At 43.9% G+C, this 22,430-nt stretch overlaps 1 protein-coding gene across 3 annotated transcripts in view; it reads left to right on the forward strand.

Moving 5' to 3' along the window:
• Window positions 1–22,430, forward strand: part of GTF3C2 (general transcription factor IIIC subunit 2) — a 1,345,710-nt gene that overhangs the window by 39,200 nt on the left and 1,284,080 nt on the right. For 2 of the 3 annotated variants that reach the window (XM_069605484.1, XM_069605482.1), the window contains exons 2-3: window positions 14,407–14,526; window positions 16,409–17,610. In XM_069605484.1, coding sequence (XP_069461585.1) covers window positions 16,470–17,610 — 1,141 coding nt within the window. In that variant the 5' untranslated portion in view covers window positions 14,407–14,526; window positions 16,409–16,469. The remainder of the gene's footprint in view (window positions 1–14,406; window positions 14,527–16,408; window positions 17,611–22,430) is intronic. The other variant, XM_069605483.1, reaches the window with a different exon arrangement.

Here is a 22,430-nt window from a genome sequence, read left to right on the forward strand (position 1 = left end):
GCAGGAAGATTTAGAAAGAGGCTGTTTAAGTAGTCCAACCTGAGGGATGGAGAGGAAAGGCAGAGTACCTCTGAGGAAGTGCAGTAAGAAGTTTGACTATTTAGAGATGTCAGAGATGTGTGCAGAGAAGGAGAGTGTGGAGTCAAAGATGACACCAAGATTCTTTGCCTCGCAAGTAAGGGCAGGAGGGCCAAGGGAGGACGGCCAGAGAGTGAGGGGAAAGGATGGTGCAGGTGTACCAATGAGAAGGATCTCGGTCTTGTTGGCATTTATACAAAGGTCGTTGGCGGCATACCAATTTTGAAGGGCGATTAGGCAATCCGAGATGAGGGAAGGAGAGGAGGTGGCTGAAGGAAGCCTGAAAATGAGCTTGGTTACATCAGCATAGCGCTGGAAATTAGAGCAGAAAAGGGAAATGCAGTAGGCGAGAGATGCCAGGTATTGGTTGAAAAGCCAGTGCGAGAGGTTAGACTCTTGGGGAACACCACAGGTGGAATGGGAAATAGAAGATGGGAAAGACCCAAGTTGAACCTAGGAGGGTTGTGAGAGTAACGAGGTCAGCCAGGCCAGAGCCTGATCGGTGATGCCCAGGTTGTCACGGATACGGTTGAGCAGCGTGGTATGGTTGACTTGTTTCGACGTGGCAGTCTCTGCTGCACCTAGACCTTTATTCTTGTGGTTGACTGAACTCCACATTGCCAACCAAGTGTTCGTACTTGGCTCTGTTGCCACCAGATTTTACTTGCTCTCTGCGGGCAAAACAATGCATTACACAATAGTCTCTGGTGGTTCACAGGCACAAACCTGCTCTCCATTTTTGACCCTCGCTAGGGTGCTCCATTCCTGCTTCGGTCCAGTGGGTGTTACCTTTTGACTCCAACCTTCTCCCCAGTGATCTACCCCGTCACCCATGGATTATACTTGAGGATTTCTTCTGTTCTCTGTATATCACGACAAAGCAGGTCAGAGTACCATGTGTGCTTCCCATGCAGGCCCATCATTTTGCTTTACTCCTCCATCTACACACGATGCCTGGCCAGTAAAGGAGTGACTGGCTCCTCTGCAAGGGACATGGTATCACTTAGGTCAGGGCATGGACTCTGTAAGGGAGGGCATATGCTTCCACAGACTTCATATATTGCCTGTGTCACTGATGGCTCAAGAATTACTCCTCTCAAACACGGTTCAAAGGTTTTTGATTGTTTAGGGCCGTAGGGACAACCCTCCTTCCCTTATTTAAAAAGAAAGCACAAATCCTCCCTAATTAGGACTTCAATGCCATTGTTGACATCGACGCCAGCTGTGCCACTTTTACCAGCTCAGCCCACAGTGCTTAGTGACCCTCCGAAAAAGGCACTGGCTAAGACAAAGTCGATGACTTCGACAACGTCGAAGCCTCTGGGTTCTAAACCAGAGAAGATATATACTCCTCTACCGAAAAGTATTTATGTATTTATTTATTTATTTATTTATTTTTTCTTAAAGTCCCTCACATCCATTTTTGAAGAGCAAGAGCGTTCAGATGAGGAAGATGCCCCTTTTGGGCTCTGTTATGGTACTCCTAATGTGTGATACTTGGCACAATGCCAGTGGTATTGACACCTCTCCTGAGCTGGAGTTCAGCAAGCCAGAGCCAGGGGAGCATGCTGACTCATCATGTAGACAGCTCATGTCTAAGGTTGTTGAGTACTTGAGCTGGTCTATACCTCTAGCATCTTATGATAAGGATGATGATCTAACTGACCTTCTGGACAAGGGTCCTCCTACTGATCCAGTATTACTTTTCCATTTTGCACTTCAAAAAAGGGTGGCTAGGAATTGGGAGACTCCAGAAACTAATCCGGCTGTTAACAAAAATCTTATAAGGAAATACCGCCCCTCCAGTAGCGACCCCCAGCTACCTGTCAAAACACCCCACTCACGAGAGTCTGGTGGTCCAGGCAGCTACGGCTACCTTGAAACAGGCGGCGTACCCTACCATCGCTCCTGATAGGGACGATAAACGCGTAGATGGATGGGCGAGAAAGGTATTTTCTGCAGGGAGCATGGTATTAAAATCTGCCAACTCCACTTGTGCCCTTGCAGAATTTTCGTGCACTCTGTGGGAGTGCATCTCTATGGAATCAGAGCATATTCCCGAAGGGGATGAAAGAGACTGCTTCCTTGCGATTGTTAAGGACGGCAAGGAAGCCATGTGTGAGTTCAGTCTGCTTTGGATTCTGCAGATAGCATCAGCAGATCCATGGCTACTAGCACCGTGATGCGCAGGTTTGCGTGGTTGCGAAAGTCAGGTTTTGCACCTGATGTGCAGGCTAGATTTCTCAACATGCCATTTGACGGGTCTCCTCTTTTTGGCATCAAGGCTGACGAGAGCCTTGAGAAGTTGCAGACATCTAAGGCTGCAGCCAAATCTTTAGGCGCCACTGTTGGGCAACCTCAGCCTTTTCGTCCTAGCGGATAACCTTGGAGGGTTAGATCTTTTCGCTTCTACTCTTCATTTGGAAGGGTGAGAGGAATGGCCAGTCAAAGAGGCCAACAGAAATGTCCTTGTGGTGTATGTGGTAGCGTGCCAAGCCAGCTCCAGCAGCAGCCTCTTTACCATTGGCCGCTGCAACCACCGCTTCAAAACCACTCTGAGGGCTTGAGTCACAGCTCACCAGTAGGAGGCAGGCTGTCGCAGCATCTAGAAGAATGGCGAGACATTACTTCAGATGCTTGGGCTCTGGAGACAATATCCCATGGTTACTGCCTTCCTTTTATTAAAAAAAAAAGCCTCCGACCAATCCACCGGGTAAACACTCTTTTTTAGAATTCCAGATCCCCACCTTGTGCAGGAAATTTTAATGCTGCTAGAGAAAGGCGCTATAGAACCAGTACCTGTAGTGGAGAGGAACACAGGTTGAAATTCCCCATATTTTTTGATTCCCAAAAAGGACAGAGGACTGAGACTCATTTTGGACTTGAGATACTTGAACAAGTTCCTCAGGAAAGACAAATTCAAGATGGTCACTCTTTCTCAGATCCAACTCCAGAATTGTTTGGGTCATTGGACCTTCAGGATGCTTATTCTCAAGTGCCAATCTATCTCAAGCACAGGAAATACCTGAGGTTCGCAGTTGGCGGCTCGCCCTATCAATTTCGAGTCCTGCCATTCGGGCTGACCTGCGCCCGGAGGTTTTCACCAAACTGATAGCGGTGGTGGCAGCGCATCTCAGGAGAGAGGGGGGGATTCACGTCTACGCCTACCTGGATAATTGGCTGATCAGGGCGCGTTCTCCTGAACAAGCCCTGGATCATCTCAACGGTACCTGCCACTCTCTTCACGAACTGGGCTTCGCCCTCAATTTCAAGAAGTCCCATATGACACCTTCCCAACAGCTCTAGTACATATGGGCTGTATTAGACACATTCTTATGGAAAGAGCACACCACCCAAGGTGAGGGCTCAAGACATTTTCCAGATGGTAACAAAATTCCACAGTGCCCAGAATATTCGGGCCTTTGAATTCTTGAGGTTGCTTGGCCTCATGGCATCCTGCATTTTTCTGGTGCCAGAGGCCCATCTGAGAATGAGATCCCTTCAGTGGGCTCTCGGAACACAATGGTCCCAGTTCTCAGGAAAGATGTCGGACCGGCTTCAGATTCCAACCAGAGTCTCACAGGATCTTCTGTGGTGTGCCTGCGAGGACAATATTATGGAGGGAGAAACCTTTTGGCAACCATGGCCGGAGATAACAGTAGTGACGGACGCCTCCCTCACGGGGTGGGGAGCTCACGCCAACGATCTGATAATCGGCGGTCGTTGATCTCCATCGGAGTCCAAACTACACATCAGCCTAGCGCTGAAGGCTTTTCTGCCGTCTGTATGGGGCAAGAAAGTCGTGATAATAACGGACAACACAGTGGCCATGCACTACCTCAACAAGAGGGGTGTAGGGTCACTACCACTGTGCAGGGAGGCAATGCAGCTCTGGTAGTGGGCTATTCAAGAAGGAATCTCCCTATCAGCAGTGCACCTAACCGGGGCGGCGGACGCTCTGAGCAGGCAGAGCAGTGTAGCTCAGGAAGTCCTTCAAGAGATCTTCACCATTTGGGGAACCCCTCAAGTGGATCTGTTTGCGACCGATGTAAACCGGAAGTTCAGGCTGTACTGCTCAAGGGAATTTCCTCCAGGAGGAGCTCTAGGAGACGCGTTCGTGGTGGATTGGGAATTCCTGCTACTTTACGCGTTTCCTCTCGTCCCCGTCATTCCTCAGGTAATCGGGAGGTTAAGAAGGTTTGGGAGTCACATGATCCTCATTGCTCTGGATTGGGCCAGGAGAACGTGGTACGACATGGACATATCCTTCTGTCCTCCGATGCGTCTTCCACAAAGAGAGGACTCTCTCCTATCTATCTATCTATCTATCTATCTATCTATCTATCTATCTATCTATCTATCTATGAGAGAGAGAGGAGGTTCAGGTTCTCCACCCAGAGGTCAAGACTCTCAACCTTCACGATTGGTTTCTGAAAGGTTGAGATACAAGGATTGGGACATCCCGGATGATGTAATGGAGGTGTTGCTTTCGGCCAGAAGGCCAGCAACAGAATCTCTGTACCGTTGCCTTTAGAATACATTGTGCGACTGGTGCAGAGATAACAATGTTTATCCTTTTCAATGTACAACTCTGGATGTTTTATCCTTTTTGCTTTCATTAACACATAAAGGTCTTCAGGTGGGCAGCATTAAGGGCTACTTGGCAGCGTTCTCAATCTTGTCAGAGGAATGCTCCTATTTCAAGATCCCACTGGTGACTCAATTTCTAAAGGGGCACACAAATGTGTTCCCTCAATCTACTTTTCAGGTTCCGGTCTGGAACCCTCAACCTGGTATTGAAGTTTCTCATGGGTGCATCTTTCGAACCTTGCACTCATGTCCGTTGAGGTTGTTCACCTTTAAGACAATACTGTTGGTTGCTATAACATCTGCACGTAGAGTGAGCGAGTTGCAGGTACTTTCTTCCAAGCCACCCTTTACTATAGTCCACAAGGACAGGGTTGTGTTAAGGGTAAAAACCCCATTCTTGCCTAAGGTTGTTTCTGACTTTCATTTAAGTCAGAAAATTGTGCTACCGGCCTTCTATCCTCCACCTCATCCTAGTAAGGGAGAGGAAAGACTCCATAGGCTGGATCCTAGTAGAGCTTTTATATTTCCAGAATATCAAAACTGAGATTGGACTACCAGCTCTTTGTAGGGTATACAGGACACAAACTAGGTCAGGCTGTTTCCAAACGGACCTTGTCTTGATGGATCATCCTCACTATTTCTGAATGCTGCAGACTAGCAAGTGAAGACCCTTCTTAGGACTTGCGGGCTCATCCCACCAGGGGCATGGCCACATCGACAGTCCTGCAAAGGGGTGTCCCTATTGAACATCTGTGATGCTGCAACGTGGTCATCAATACACACGTTTACTAGGCATTATTCTCTGGATACTTACCATGCTCAAGATGTCGCTTTTGGTAAGGCAGTACTTTACTCTGCCCTTTAAAATTCTGCATATCTAAATTCTTCTCCCTCCTCCTATCATGGATACTGCTTTGGTAGTTTGTCAAAGATGAGGAATACGTTGGAGGACACAATCCATTGGAAGAACAAGTTACTTACTCCTGGTAACGTTCTTTCAACTAGATGTTCCTCCAATGTATTCCTTATCACCCTCCCAACCTACCCCTCTGTAGACTTTCCCATGGTATTACAGCTTTCGTTCCACCAAGGCTGAGTACTGTCATGCCCATATTTATGGGCATCTCTGCTACATTCGGAGGGGAAATACAAAACGGAGGCCAACCGGTGCTGTGCGTGCTACTCATAACATCCGATGACATCACCCTCGATGGAGGACTTCGAGGGACATCCACTTGATGCCATCGATGCATTGCGCGCTCTGCCGAAAATGTTGCAGAAACTGGACATTACATGTCAAAGATTTATTTATGAATTTATATTGCGCCGAAATCCCACAGGCGTCGGGGCGCATACATAGAAACAATCAACACAACATACCAAACGGGCAAGGCCCTAGCTGAAAACTAAAACAAAGACTCCTGGTCTTTACTTAAAAAGGAGTGTTTTCAGTTTTCTTCTGAAAACTACGTAATTTGGCTCCAGTCTGAGCGATGGAGGCAATTTGGCAAGGCTCTCCCCAACCCGTTGGTTCGTCTACAGGATAAAATAGAAACCTGGCCTAAAGCCTCTGATCCGAGGGAGCGCCTGGGGGCATATAGGGTAATCCTCTCCTTCAGATATTTCGGCGCTTTCCCGTGGAGGCACCTGTGGACTAGGGTCATGGATTTAAAATGTATCTTGTCCTTAATAGTCAGCCAGTATAGCGCCTTTCTATCGGCTGTGATGTGATCACACGTGGTTTTCTTTTTTATTATTCTTACTGTGTTGTTTTCGATGATCTGACATTTTGCTATACCGTGTTTGTTAGTGCCTAGAAGTAGCGCATTACCGTAACAAAGTCGGGAAAGAATGGTAGCCCTCGCAATAATTGTGGTGTTCACCTTGCTTAAGTACGGTCAAATGGCCCTAAGGAAACAGAGATGGCAAAGACAGTTCTTGTTAAGATTCTCGACTTGAGCAACTGCACCCAGGGAGGCTTCCAAGATGAGTCCTAGCGTTTTCACTTTGTCTACGACATGAGTGGGGGTATCTTTGATGATGAATGATTTGTATTCGGGTCCCATGGCTTGTGCCTGCTGGAATCCGACGATCATCTCAGTTTTGTTGCCGTTAAGGCACATCCAGTTTGATTCCATCCATGCCTCTATGATGTTATATAATGTTTCCACCTTTGTGCTATCCTCTAAATAGTCGCCACTGATTTCTACCACCAGCTGGGTGTCATCTGCGTAAGTTGGTAAAAAATGCTCCGATGTTGTCAAACACTATGCAGAGACCCCTGATGTAGAGGATAAAGAGCAGGGGCGACAAGCTGGCACCCTGTGGAACCCTGCAAGTTATGGGTGCCTCTTTGGCCCATTTATCTCCCCAATGTAGTTTGGATTTTCTGTCGGATAAGAATGAAACCAACCATCTAGTGGCCCCTTTGGAGCAATTTGCAACTTTCTCCAGTACCCACTGGAGTTGTTGATGATCCAGTAGGTCGAAGACTGCACAGAGGTCAAAGTGTATTAGCAAACCTGTCTTGCTCCTATTTAAGATATTCAGCATTGCGATCTCCGTACTATGTGCTGACCGGAAGCCTGACTGTGCTTCTGCATGTTCTTGAAGCTGTTCAGTGGCTACCTTATCCATCACCTTAAGTTAAAAATGACAATTGGTGATGGGCCGCATGTTTCCGGTGTCCTTTTCATCTAAATCCGGTTTTTCGTCCGAGGCCTAACCATAACTCTTTTAATGTTGTCTGGTGCCGTCTCTGAAAGATGCGTTTACCATATTGGTCAGTATGACGGCAAAGATCTTTGTTTTCCAGTATACATTTTGGAGGGATGACACTTTCTTTACATGTGGGTTTCATGGAAGAAATCACTTTTATCATATCCTCGGATGTAATGGCATGGAAACTAAAATTGCCTTTTGGGGACTGTATGAAATCGGGGCGTCGCCGAGCAGTCTCAATGTCTGGCGTTTTTTGGGCAGCTATTATATTCTCCCTTGCTTTCATAATTCTGTTGGCAAAAGCCTCCTGAACCACCGTCTCACAGTCCTCCGGAGATGGGCTCAAAGGTGGGGAGAGTCTTTGGTTTTTCCACAGATTTAAGAATGTCGAAAAGCTTGCTGGTGGAATTTGTGGCTAACTTAATCTGGTTGTTAAAGTAGTCTTTCTTGGCCTCGTCAATACCCTTCTTGTAGATTTTCTCAGTTCTCTTCCAACTTTCCTTGTTGGTCTGAGTGGGTTGTTTCAAGCCTCTTCCCTCTTTCCTTCTCTTTTCCCTCGTAATTTCAGCAAGATTAGAGTTAAACCATTTTTGATGGTTGTTGTTGACTGACAGATTTGGCTGTAATCGGTGCAAATTTCTCCAAGTTTTCGTGCCCCAAATAGATATTTCAAAATGATATCCTCACAGGAATCACTTTCCTTGTGGTCTTCCAAGATCCTATCTACACACTGTTGTATCTGTGCTGTCCTAATTTCCTAGTATTTCTGTTAAAGATTTTCTTGGGTTCATTATTATTTCAACTCTGGATTTTTTAAGTGTATTTAGATGATCACTTTGAAGATGGGTGTCCAGGTTGTGTGTTATGACCCAGTCAAGTTGATTTCCTGTTGTCGGTGCCTCATGAGGAATATGTTGGAGGAACATCCAGTCGAAAGAACATTACCAGGGGTAAGTAACTTGTTCATCTGGATGGTCTGGTGTTTGCACAAGAGGTAGAAAGTAAACCAATTCATCACAGTGCCAGAGAATCCCATCCTGTCGACGTGGAGCAAGAGAAAAATGCAGTTGTCGACAGTGTTGAAAAGTCAAGGAAGGTGAGGCATTATTTGCCCTTAACCATGATTTGGAGGTCATCATCCACCACTAGTATGGTGACTATATCGATGCTATACTTGGAACAGAACCCCAACTGATAGTAATTGAGGAGGTGTAGTTGTACAATTCTGGCGAATAGTTCTGTAGCAACTACTTTTTTCAAGATTATGACAATAAACTGGAGGCTCGTAATGGGCCAGTTGTTGCCCAGGCCGTCTGGGTTTATCAAAAAAGGTCATATGAAACCAGTCTTGGGTGTCCTGGAATTACCCTTTTGTGAGTTAGCCATCATTGATGCTGTGGAGTGCATTAATCCCTGGGCCCATCATTTGTTTTATGATGTAGGCTGGGATGATATCGTCCGAGTAGGAAGTAGGTTTGAGGGAGGTGATTTGTTTTTAGGTCATCTAGAGAGAGGGAGAAGAGTGACTTCGGTCCAGAGAGGCAATGTGTGTGCGCTGGGGTGGAGGCTAACGTTGTGGGAGGTGGATTTGATGAGCTGTCAGATTTTTTATTTATTTATTTTTTTGGTCTATATTTTCAATACAAACATTGTTGATACCATCATAATTTTCCTGAGTTTCTGGGTCCGGTGGGTATGTGGTGCAATGCTTTAATACATCAAAGAGGACTTTGCTCCTGTTAGAGGCAGCCGTGATGATGATGATGGTGGTGGAGTAGTAAGCAGCTTTGGCCTTGGTAATTCAAATCCTTTTGTTTGCAGAGAGAGATTTGAGCTAGGTGAGATCTCCAGGGTTATGGTTTTTGCACCTGTCGTTTGTCTTGGGCTTTATTACACATTTGTTGGCAGCAAGCTTGGCGGTGTACCAGGGGTCGGATAGTCTGGTCTTGGCGCAGCTGGTTTTTACTGGATTCATGGTGCATGAGTGTCTACAAGTGTTGTAGCAGAGTTGTTGAATAATTCTAGCATGTCAGAGTCATTCCCTATTGTGGGGAAGTCTGCAAAGTTTACTTCTGGCTCATTGGCAGGAAAGGTTTCAACTGGCAGTGCTGAGTGAGGGGGCATTTAGCCTGATCTTTTGTTGGCTGTGGTCGAGTGGGTAATTGACAGTGGAATGGTGGCATGGCCAGACCAGTCTTGTGTGATAAGGTCTGTGCAGGCGAATTTTATTTGTTTTTTTATTTTATTTTTTGTTGGGGGGGGGGGGGATAATGTACAGACTAAGTCTAGGGTATCACCATTGTTGTGCGTGGGGGAAGAGCACAATTTGCTTAAAATCCATGGATCTGGTAGTGCAAAAAGCATTCTATGCGTGTGGCTGTCGGTGTGAGACTCTGGGATGTTAAAATCAATGAGCCCCTCCTGTGAGGGGGTCTTTAGATAAGGTAGAAGGTGATGATTCCTTGTGAGATAAAGGGAACCCGTAGACAACTTAATTCAAACAAGCTGTTTCTGGGAGAGGGGATGATGGCGCGTGGCCAATCGCTCCGATGAATGCCCCCCCACATCCTGCCCTTTCTGGATGGTCGACATGTTGGATGGTGTAGCGTGGGGGTAGGAGGCCATTGGAAAAACACTAGGTGGGGAGATAGGGTAAACCATGTTTTTCGTGATGAAGAGGGTGTCCTGGGTATTGTACTGTTTCCTAGGATCTTTTTACTCCCTCCCTGTCCTCTGGTTGGTCTGCTGTCCCTGTCTGGCCTGGCCCCATCTGTTCCACCCGGTAGGTATTACATACATACAATATGTATATGTTATGATATGTTAATTGGATTTATGGCGCGCCAAAGCCTGCAGGCTATATACTCCCTTAATCCCGCCCCCTTTCCTGCACAGGGCCACCATGGAACATTTATGGTGGTTCATCTTGTGCAATGTCCCAGTTTGTTTTGGGGCTTGGGGTTCTTGCCTGTTTCATGTGGTGGGGTTTCCTGTTAAATCCCTGGTGATCAAGGTGCCTGCACTGGTCGCCTTTCTGGGTGGGCTGAGGTTGTCGTGCATTGTACAGTTTTACATACAGTTGTGTAAGAGCTCCTTACTTGGTGATCTGGTTCGCTCTGGCAGTTTTGACCTACTGCTAGCACAAGGCTGTTTGCCGGTCCTCGGTTTCTCCCTCTCCGACAGGGTGTACCAATGCTTTTGCATGGGGCATTGATAATTCCCTCGCTTGCAAGTGCTCTTCTCCTTTGTCTGCTGTGTTTCTGAAAAGCAAAGTAAACCTTGGCCAGCATTTGCTATTTTAGGCATGGGGTTATTTAAATGGGTACTGCCACTACAAAAACTGGCACGTCAGTAAGGGACATGAATTGGGCCACATGCCCCCAACTGTCACTGCCCCTGTCCGGGATAGGACAGACTCTGGATTTCTTCCTGGTAGGCCCCCACCCGCCACTTGACAGTGTGAGGCTACTGACCTTGTCACACCTCCCGTCATCTCTTGGCTCGGTCACCCTATCCATGGTAGGCCAGTTCCCCTCGGTGCCAGAGACCGCCCCCCCCCCCTACCCTCCACCCTCCTCCCATGGTCGGTGGTGAAGATGATGGTTTGGCTTTTTCACGCACCATTGGTGTTCAGTCTGTGTGTTTCATCGCTGATGTTTATTGACAGTTAAACTTCGAGAAAGGTGCAAAGGGGTAGATCAGTAGAAGCACTCCCTGGTATTCTAAAATTAGAGATTGATTTATTCAATAATGTGTAGAAGTATACATATTTTTTTGAGGTGCGGGGGAGGAAACGTGAACCTGGCACAGGATCACAATAACGATAGAAGTAGAAACAAAAGACGAGGATCCAAAATTAGGAACCCTCCCGTCCCCTGCACTCTATCATAAGTCCATCAATTGATGGTTCAGCAATTTTAAATGCATTTGTTGTAGTTAATTAATAATATTCTGATCAAGTTAGTAGTAAGACTGAACACTCAGTGATTTTGTAAAAAAAAACAAAAAATAGGGGGAGGTTTTTAATTAATGTCACAGTAAATTCACCATACAGATTTGAAGTGAAAAAGCCAAAATGACTGTCTACAAAAAAACATGAAAACAGTAAACCATGATAGTCCATTTATACAATTCGCGGTTGACGTGTTTCGGGATATTCATCCCTTCTTCTTGAGCCTATTGGGTTTGGACTGCAAAACCTAAACAGACATGAAAAACAACATTTAAACAAACATAATATACGCATGTAAAGTGCTAAACATAGTGGTCCTTATTGAACCCACATCGAATTCACATATATAGGTATATCCTAACTGGAGTAGTTCAAATGTAACTATCTGAGGTATTCATAAACGTTACTCCCCAATAAGGGGTACCCACTGTGGCCAGTGCACCAGGAACAAATCCATGTTCTATATCAGGAAATAATCAAAGGAATAGAGGTGATTACCCATCTGTGAGAAACATCTCCAAGGAGTGTGTGCCAAAAAAGTAGAGTTGCGGCATACCTTAAGTATAGTGGAGGTGAGGCGTAAGAAAACCCTCAAAGTTTGGTGAACTCGTGTTTCTCAGTTCTACCCGCCAGGCGGTGGAGAAAACCCTCGTCTCAGGCGTGCAAGATGCCTATACAAGAGACATAAATAAAGCGGTTCTAAGAGTTTGGATATTCATTACACATGTAATTGGTCAAAAACAATTATTATATTTAAAGTTTGTTCACAGAAAACACTAACAACAAAGAAATAAAGGGACAACAGTCCCTTATGAATAGAGATGAGCAGAAATGAATTAGGTCCATAAGTGCATAACGGGCGTGAAAAAACAATGGAAGCATATGTAGAGCTCTCGCTTACCTTACAATCTGCAAGTAAAAACGGGAGTTACACGTGCGGATGCACTGCTTGCCCGGAAATATTCATATGTCCCAAAATATCCTCGGGAACCAAAATCTAAAGTGCTCGGCTATAAACATGAAAGAAGCAAACAATTCAGAATGCTCCCAAGTGGAAAGAGGGGATCTAATGGATCGTAGTTTGAAATAGGTAAGGCACCATTGATATCCTGTTGTATTTACCTCTGCCAAGTAGTTTCAATGAAGCTATACGATCGCGTGTGAAAGCAGAAGCCGCTTCTGTTGCTCAATGTAACTAAAATACGAGCGCCTCCCGATCGGGGAGCTCAGCGTCTCCCTGGCAACGATCTACACAGACACCAGCCCATCCAGAACCGAGTGTGTGTGTGGGGAAGATAAAAAAAGGACTAAGTAAAATCTTCATGTGCACCATAGCTGAAATGCTGGTGTTAAAATGAGCGCCAGTCATGTCATGGGCTGGTGCCTGTGTAGATCGTTGCCAGGGAGACGCTGAGACCCTCCACAGTCCACACGAGCATCTTATCCCCCCGATCGGGAGGCGCTCGTATTTTAGTTACATTGAGCAACAGAAGCGGCTTCTGCTTTCACACGCGATCGTATAGCTTCATTGAAACTACTTGGCACAGGTAAATACAACAGGATATCAATGGCGCCTTACCTATTTCAAACTACGATCCATTAGATCCCCTCTTTCCACTGGGGAGCATTCTGAATTGTTTGCTTCTTTCATGTTTACAGCCGAGCACTTTAGATTTTGGTTCCCGAGGATATTTTGGGACATATGAATATTTCCGGGCAAGCAGTGCATCCGCACGTGTAACTCCCGTTTTTACTTGCAGATTGTAAGGTAAGCGAGAGCTCTACATATGCTCCCATTGTTTTTTCACGCCCGTTATGCACTTATGGACCGAATTCATTTCTGCTCATCTCTATTCATAAGGGACTGTTGTCCCTTTATTTCTTTGTTGTTAGCGTTTTCTGTGAACAAACTTTAAATATAATAATTGTTTTTGACCAATTACATGTGTAATGAATATCCAAACTCTTAGAACCGCTTTATTTATGTCTCTTGTATAGGCATCTTGCACGCCTGAGACGAGGGTTTTCTCCACTGCCTGGCGGGTAGAACTGAGAAACACGAGTTCACCAAACTTTGAGGGTTTTCTTACGCCTCACCTCCACTATACTTAAGGTATGCCGCAACTCTACTTTTTTGGCACACACTCCTTGGAGATGTTTCTCACAGATGGGTAATCACCTCTATTCCTTTGATTATTTCCTGATATAGAACATGGATTTGTTCCTGGTGCACTGGCCACAGTGGGTACCCCTTATTGGGGAGTAACGTTTATGAATACCTCAGATAGTTACATTTGAACTACTCCAGTTAGGATATACCTATATATGTGAATTCGATGTGGGTTCAATAAGGACCACTATGTTTAGCACTTTACATGCGTATATTATGTTTGTTTAAATGTTGTTTTTCATGTCTGTTTAGGTTTTGCAGTCCAAACCCAATAGGCTCAAGAAGAAGGGATGAATATCCCGAAACGCGTCATCCGCGAATTGTATAAATGGACTATCATTGTTTACTGTTTTCATGTTTTTTTGTAGACAGTCATTTTGGCTTTTTCACTTCAAATCTGCATGGTGAATTTACTGTGACATTAATTAAAAACCTCCCCCTGTTTTTTGGTTTTTTTACAAAATCACTGAGTGTTCAGTCTTACTACTAACTTGATCAGAATATTATTAATTAACTACAACAAATGCATTTAAAATTGCTGAACCATCAATTGATGGACTTATGATAGAGTGCAGGGGACGGGAGGGTTCCTAATTTTGAAAATTCGAGAAAGGATCAGTTTAGAAATGGGGGATCGCATGCTTGGAATTAGCGTTGCCTAATGCTTAATGCTCGGGGTATGTTTGTTCTTTACACCTCACACGACCTTTGCAGAATGCAGTGTGTAACATGATTTTCTGTAAGGCAGCATCTGATTTATAAAAGGTAAGGGGTCTGTGTGTCAACATAGATGCGGGCAAAGTTGCTTTTGTTTGCTAACCGCCCACCTGTTGATCAAAATGCTTAGAGGAAAAAGGGTAGTTATTGCATTCTTTTTCTTTATATTTAATTTCAGAAAGTGTGACATTAGATTGGGATCCAAGCAAATGTATGGAAATGTATTAGCAGCGGGCTGCAAGTCGACTTCATCTTCCGAGACTCCAGTATAATGATGAAGCCTTTTGAATGGTGTGAGGTATGAGCTTTCAGTATTTATCTCTGGCTTTTTAATGTATGCATGTAGGTTGATTTAATATGAGTCAATGTTACTATCTTTAAAGGAATAAAACTTCACTAAGATTATAAATGCATAGCAGGGCATGCTTTGGTTGCATATTGATCTGTACTCATGTGACAAATTAGCAAGCAATCGGCAGATAATGTGTGATTGTAAATTCAAAGGCCAGGTGAAAGTTTCAAATGGGAATGTTAAGGCATTGTGAATAAGAGATTGATCGCTTCCACTCCATTAGATTTCAAGTGGGCTGAAGGGTTCACAGATGAAGAAGAGACGCTAATCCTTACTGCAGTCATTAACGGAGTATACTCACTTGCTTTTGTTGCTATTGCTAATACGAACGGGATCCTGTTTTCAGTTATAGTGTGGAAATAGCTGGTTTACAATGACCGTTTGATGCCTGACGCATTTGCATGCATTTCAAAGACCTGCTGGAGGTTCTTATTTTGTGATACCAGAAATGGCTGTGAGCAGTGCTTTTCAGACCCATTCTTTCTTTTATCAGGAAGTGTATTTCCGATAGTAAGTGCCGCTTGAATACTGGGTTGGTGGATAATCTTCTTGCTTGGCAAGTTTATTAGTCTGCAACTATGCGCTACTGCCAGTGTTAATCTAAATGAGCTAATATTTTACAGTGAGCTACTAGATAAACTTGAATTAAAAACATTTTAGTACTGGCTGCAGAAAACTTGCTTAAACCCAGTTTGTGTCTATGCGCCAAATAATCTAAAACATAAACGTATATATTAAAAAAGTGAAATGAGTCAAACTATTATGTTTTTAAAAAAATCTTGTTTTTTCCATCAAATGTATTAGAGAATCAAATATTGACATGCTAGGATTAATATATTTATTTTAGAATATATGCAAAAGTTAAAAGAGAAATATTGAACAAAGTTCCATTTGACAACTTGCAATAATCCTAATGTTAGGAAAATAAATGACCGTAAACTGAGTGTAAGCACACACATAGCCTGTGTTTCGTATATCAATACTTAAAATGATTGCCACCAGGCCAAAATATGAAGGACAATTTAAACTGCTATTTTGTCTATTAGAAGCCAAGTACTGATAGTAATTGTTTTAAATAAATCACACAGAATTAACACAACAAGAACTAGCTCCAAATCTGCAGTCATTTTAAATATTAATTATGCCACACTTTATTTAAATTGAGTGCAAATGAACATTGAAATGTTGCCGGGTAAAGTTGGGACTTCAAATTGTTCATTGATTCCCTAAATATCTGCTTAATTGATTTTTTTATTTTTTTTTGTATTTCCAAATGGAATAATAAACTTTGTTGATATTTCAGATTCAGCCTTTCAAAAGCGACCGAACGTAAAACACAGGACACAAGTTGGCTTACACTCTTTTCGGGCATTTGATTAATACTTTATTCATAAAAGTTTATTTTCCTAACAGTATGCTTAATGGCAATTGTCAAATGGAACTTTGTTCAGTATTTCATTTTTTACTTGTGTATTTCCTCGAATTATTTAATTTTTTAAAAATTCCCTTATGCTTTTTTCACCAAAAACTTTTTGCAATAGTTTTACTCAGTTTAATATTCTCGTAAAATATATTTAAATTTATTTTGCACATAGACGAGCAGGGTTGAACAATGAAAAATGGGCTAGTGTTAGGCTGCAGGCCTCAACACTCATGCCTCTATCTCCACCAAAGATAAAATTCCATGTAAATAGAGATACACTTTAAACATTCATTTTCAAGCGCCCCAAATACTGTAGGTAACTGTTACTTTGTAGCTTTTATTACTTGAAAAAGACAGATCAGATTGTACTAATTCATAATCCTTGTTACTGTTTCTCTTTTCCAGATGTTGACTAGGTGAGCTATGTGGAAGGGGAAACCATCCCCTGGATTCACCAGCAACATTGATGGACCCCTCTGACCAGGAGGAGAGTGCAACAGCCAGTGTATATGTCATGGGAATAGCAACTGAAACCGAGGACCCTGGGAACCCTTCGCAGAGCATGTTATCTGACGCCAATGCGACTGACCAGGGGATTCTGTTGGGGGTTGCCGAACCCAATGCAGGAGATATGCATAATATCAGTGTTGCCCCTTTGGACACAGTGGCTTATCAAGATGTATATTATGAGGAGGTGCTAACCACATCCCCTTCCATGGGCATCCATGTGCAGCTTGCGCACCACACCATACAGACTGATGACCATGTGTACCACATAATACATACTGAAGAAGACACATTACAAACTGAGGATTACACTGTGCCTGCCGAGGACTGTACTGCGCAGACAGAAGATAAAACAATGCAGGCAGTGGACCACATCATGCAGTTACAGAACCAGGAAAATATAGTACAGATTACGCACTGCACTATGCAGCCTGGCGATGATGTGATGCATGCCAGCAACATGTTGCAAACGGAGGTCAGTGTAATGCATGACCAGAGCAACATATGCAACCAGGATGGCAATATACATGTTGAGGATGTCCCTGAACCACAAACTGAGGATGTCCTCATGCCACAAGCTGAAGATGTTCCCGTACCTCAGCCTGAGGATGTTGTGATGCCACAGGTAGAGCACATCACAGTGATGCAGGACGACGGCCTCACAATACCTCAGGCTGTGGATGGCGCAATACTGCAGGCTGTGGACGGCGCGATACTGCAGGCTGTGGATGGCGCGATACTGCAGGCTGTGGATGGCGCGATACTGCAGGCTGTGGATGGCGCGGTGTTGCAGGCTGAGGACGGCGCGGTGTTGCAGGCTGAGGACGGCGCAGTGTTACAGGCTGAGGACGGCGCGGTGTTGCAGGCTGAGGACGGCGCAGTGTTGCAGGCTGAGGACGGCACGATACAGACTATAGACAACTGCACAATATTGGCTGAAGATGGCACAGTGCAGATAGAAGTCAGCACAGTATCGGTTGAGGACAATACAAAAGAAAACGAGGAGGGTACGTTACAAAGCAAGAGAAAGTTGCCACTTTCCCCTGATGGTGAGCCCACACCCAAGCGCAAAAAGGGTCGGAAAAAGAAGGTAACTTTAGGTAAGTCTATTTTAATTGAATTTATTCTGTGTATTGTATTCTGCTTTACATTTCCCACCTATCCAATATTTCCATGTCATTGATTTCTTGCTTGTAATCCTTTGTATTCTGTTGACTCAGTGCTGAAAGTTTCAGCCTTCATTCACATGCATATTAAAGCATGTATAAAAGGAAATAAATGACGATTTGATTAAGATCTAGTGACTACATCTGGAGAACAGGAATCTATTAGTATGTACAGTGTGCTGCAAATCTAGCTTCAACATGAAAGGAATGCAATTACATTTTCCGGCATATATAATGTGTTGACAGAAGGACATTATAGAGGACTAATATCTGCCTTAGAAAGTGTGATATTCCTTGTCGGGTTACTACATTTGAAGCTGCACAAATACAAAATGAATGGGCTCAGTATTAATCATGTGATGACACCGAAGTTTAAGTCTTGTAAATTCCATAATGGGCACAAATTGCATAGATTTGTACAGTTCTTAAAAAAAAAAAAAAAAACTAATTTATATATGTGATTAAGATGTATTTTTATGGGACTCCAAAATGGCCAAAAGAGGTGTAGAGTGAGTAGTCTGTGTTATGTTTTAAGTTTATCGTGCTCTTCTAAGCTACAAGTAGAAGCCACTTAGCTCCAAGTTATTCAAACCATGTGTACATATTTATTCTTGTTTCATAACTGGATGTTATGGTTCGGGGACTGGTTGAAGCTGGGAGAACTATTCACGTGGCAGCCATTACTTTTTTTTAACCTACCCTCCTACATCCTTCACAATTGGCTTTTCCGGTCTTAAGTAGAAGATGGGCACTGGCCTGTGGCCCTCTGCACAAGATACACATCAGGGGGCGTGCATGTTTATGTAAGAAGGAAATTCCCCAGAAAGAAGCAAGTATGATTTCTGCAGGAGAAGGAAAGGATAATGATTAAAGATACAGAGAATGTGGTGGAGGATGGTGAATGAGGGTGCGGGGGGGGGGGGGTGATTTAGAGGATATCAAGAAAGAGTTGCATGGAGAGAGGGCTAGATGTGAAGGATGATAGCTGGGTGATCAAAGGTGAAAGTAGAGCGTGACTAAATAGTATAATTAGAAGAGGTAGAGGGGGCAAGAAAGAGCAAGGTAACGAGAAGCGCTTGTTGAGGAGAGAAGTACAGCAGCGATTTTCAGTGAAAGTTTGTGAGACCAAAAGTGAAAGGCGAGAGACCTGATGAAGCGGAAAAAGTGGAGCAAGAACGTAACCAAACATAGAAAAGATGAAAAAAGGGTGTTAAATGAGATGAAAATGGACGGTGCAACTATGCATTGCTTATAGCAGGGACACCAAGAGACCGGCAAAGAGTCTGCTTTGGGCTCTTCCGTCTTTTAGAGGAACTAAAATTTCAAAGAAAACACGTGGGCACTGACACAGGACACACCTCAAATTCTTCATTATTGATTGAATGTTTTCTAGATTCTCATTCTTTCGACCATTTCCCTTTCTCGTGCTGGGAATACCCAGAACTTTCAAATTAAAAAATAAATAGAAAAAATCTTGTTTCCTATTTTCATTCGGTAGTGTAGCTATAGAAACACTTGACTTTTTAAAAGCAAATGCACCCCATTATCCACTTGGTGCTCTTTCAATTCTGATTCTTTTCCAACCTATTGGAGCGAACACCCTGGAGAGTGCCGCTGCTCAACTATCGCAGGCTGTGTGGGTACATCTCTGCCAGGGATCAGTGGACAACTTGCTGTTCTGGGCGGCAGTCAAGATACCCATTTGACTGCCCACACCGCCCTATGGAGAATTCCTGCCATCTCTACAAAGTTAAATCTTTAAGAAAAAGGCAGGACAGAGAGACGAGACACTTGCAATGGCTGCAAAGCCCATCAAGGGCCCTTAAACACACTGCAATGACGAGGGAAATGAAATGCAAGGTATCCTACAGAACTGCTTCCAAATCTTCAGCTAGTTTGTAAATAACTAGTAATGCAGTGTGGTCGGAGGAGCAGTGGACTAACAAAGAAATACCAGTTTTGGAGGAAGGATTGGCAGCAATGTTACCAGCACTGTCTGAGGTGCTACTGGCTCTGGAGTAGACAGTGTTGAGAGAGTAGTCCTTAGAGGATTGTCCTCTCCTTATATTGGTTGCAGAGTTTCCAACAATGCGCCTTGTGACACAGTTGTTGACAACGAGTCGGCGTGGAGTCGTCACCAATCCTTGCCAAAAGAGTCCAAGTCTAGGACTAGGTCATAGCCCTAGGCCAAGTCTCGGTTATGCCTTCATTCAAGGTCTCAGTGTCTGCATGGTTTGTCTTTTCGAGGTCTCATCATCCCTTCATTGTGCCTTTGTCAAGGGGGCACCCCCACTACCCTCAGTTGATAAAATCTTAAAGTGAAGCAGTTTTGTACTCTGCAGCAGGGCATGGCTTAAAAACTATCTGAAACCCACCATATCCTGAGTCTTCAGATGACTATAAGGGCTGATGATATCATGGGATTGTGTAACCTCTCCAAAGGATACTCCAGCCTATGTGCTGCCAGCATTGCTACCTGTGGATGAAACCGTGGGATTTCAACTGTGCCACATCACATGAAATTGAATGTGCATGCTCAGTATTCAGAGTAATTGGAAAAACCCTTACGAAAAACACTTAACAAGTCGGCTGCTTCCTATTTTGCCCACAATATCAAAGATCGGATGATAAATGTCATGGGCCTCACGTTCCACACCACTGCTAATTGGATTAGTTGCCCTGACAAAAAGTATAAGGCATCTGACAATGCTCCTGTGTGTTTTTCATAATCTTCCAAGGCCTAACCCTATTGTGACTACAGCAATGAAGTGACAGTGAAACTACTCCGCTTCTACCTAGATGCTGCCCCCGGAAAAGGAGATGAGATAGCTGGATGGCACATAAAGAAAAGGTTATGCTTCTTCACTAGTTTTGGGAGCAGCCGATACTTCTGCTAAAATGACCTGTTATGAAAGGGACCTTTAGGAAAAGGTGCATAGTCTGAGTTCCTACCTGAAGAGACGCTGAACAGAAGGTGAAAACATATACAAAGAAGGGGTCTTGATGGCACAAAGCACCATGCTGGTGATACTGGACTCTGTGGATGCAGGCCTCTGCGTCATAAATAGTAGATTGTTGCTGATGAAGCAGTTATTGTTGCAACCGGCTGTCCTATATAGAAAGAATGTCATACATACAGATTGATCTGGTTTTGTTAAATGCAAATTTCCTTTTTTTATATACTGCTTTTTATTTGAATTTCAGAAAAGATACAAATGTTTCAAATTTTCCTTACCTCCCTTTCCCCACCTATTCCTTCTCCTTGCCTCCTCCTCGCCTTCCCCCTGTCTGCTCTCCCCAGCTCTAGAAATTACAGTTGTAAGTTAAGAGATAGGGCAGGGTTTGTTGCACAGGGCTATTTAGCTCCTGGGTTTAGAGTCTGGTTAGCATGATATTTAACGCTACCAGGAGATACTTTTGGCTCCCAAATAAGTGCTACACAAATATACCTATGTGCCTGGGGATGCATTAGAAAACCTCTAGAAGACATTTGAAGCATTTTTAGCCTTATGTACTGGACACACAGTTTTAGTTTGCATCTCATGTGGATTTTAGATACATGGCAACCTTTTGTATAATCTGCTCGTTCTGCTGCAGAGAGCGAGTAAGGTGGCATTGCAGAAAGAGGTGGCAGCAGAGATAAAAATGTGTCGGTAAAGAGACTGCATAAGGGATCAATGCACTAAATGAAATATATGATATGACAGGTTATTTATAACGCCCTTAATACCAGAGGTTTCTAATCGCTGTCCCGGGGATCGAACCTGTGTTGCTCCTTGTCTTGCTTCCAAGGCGAGCATGTTGCCCCTGAGTTATCCTCCCGAACCATGTATCCTCCCAGATGTAAGCGCAGTTATTAATGTACCGGCAAAGACGAGAAGCGACTAAGCGAGAGGTAGCTGCAAGTCAGAAGAAATGACCAGAAAGAAATCTAGACAGGAAATAAAAGGCAAAGTGATGTAAAGAGAAAGTAAAAGTAAAGAAATGTAAAAGGCTGCAGAATCACCAAATGGAATAGAGCAATCTAGACATGGATAAAGGGGCTTATGTCATGTGTATTTTGGGGTGCGTGTCACAGATTGAGGGAGGGGAGAAAGCAAGTGCAGCTGTTAAGACATGTGCAATTGTCAATGTTAAATCACAAAACCAAAGTATCATTTTTCAACCCCCTGAATTTCATGTTCTTCTTGAGCAGTCATTTTTCTGTCACTCATTTTATGTACACAGCTATGAACTAATTCATGAGACTTTAGTTGCTCCTGGGTAGTGGTGAGTAACTCCTGGTCAAAAGGAAATTCCCAACACCCAGGAGCTACTTCCAGCTCCTGCTTTATGAATTCCACTTTTAACCCGTGTAGGGCATACACAACTAGATGGCTCATATTTAGTTGACCCAATATTAACTAGTGTGACTAACACCTGGCCTACTGCGTCAACAAATGAATTATTATTATGGTATTTATTGAGTGCAGAACTAGCTTTGAGAAACAACGGAGCGCGTTTCAGAGGTATACAGCAGTGCAGATGCATAATGGTGCTTTTCAGAGGTAACAGAACAGATGTACAGGGTGGGGTATGATACATAGGTGTACAGTGTAAGGATACAGCTGTACACGGTGACTGGGAGGGAGGGGTGGTGGGAGCGGACGGCATCTAGCGAGTCAGGTGGCGCATGGGGCGTAGTGTTGGCCTGGGTGTTAAGGAGGAGAGACTCCTTGAAGAGGTGGGTCTTCAGTTCTTTTCTGAATTGTAGG

The sequence above is a fragment of the Ambystoma mexicanum genome, chromosome 4p, assembly GCF_040938575.1.
Source record: "Ambystoma mexicanum isolate Mex_15411 chromosome 4p, UKY_AmexF1_1, whole genome shotgun sequence".
In the NCBI taxonomy this organism is placed as follows: domain Eukaryota; kingdom Metazoa; phylum Chordata; class Amphibia; order Caudata; family Ambystomatidae; genus Ambystoma; species Ambystoma mexicanum.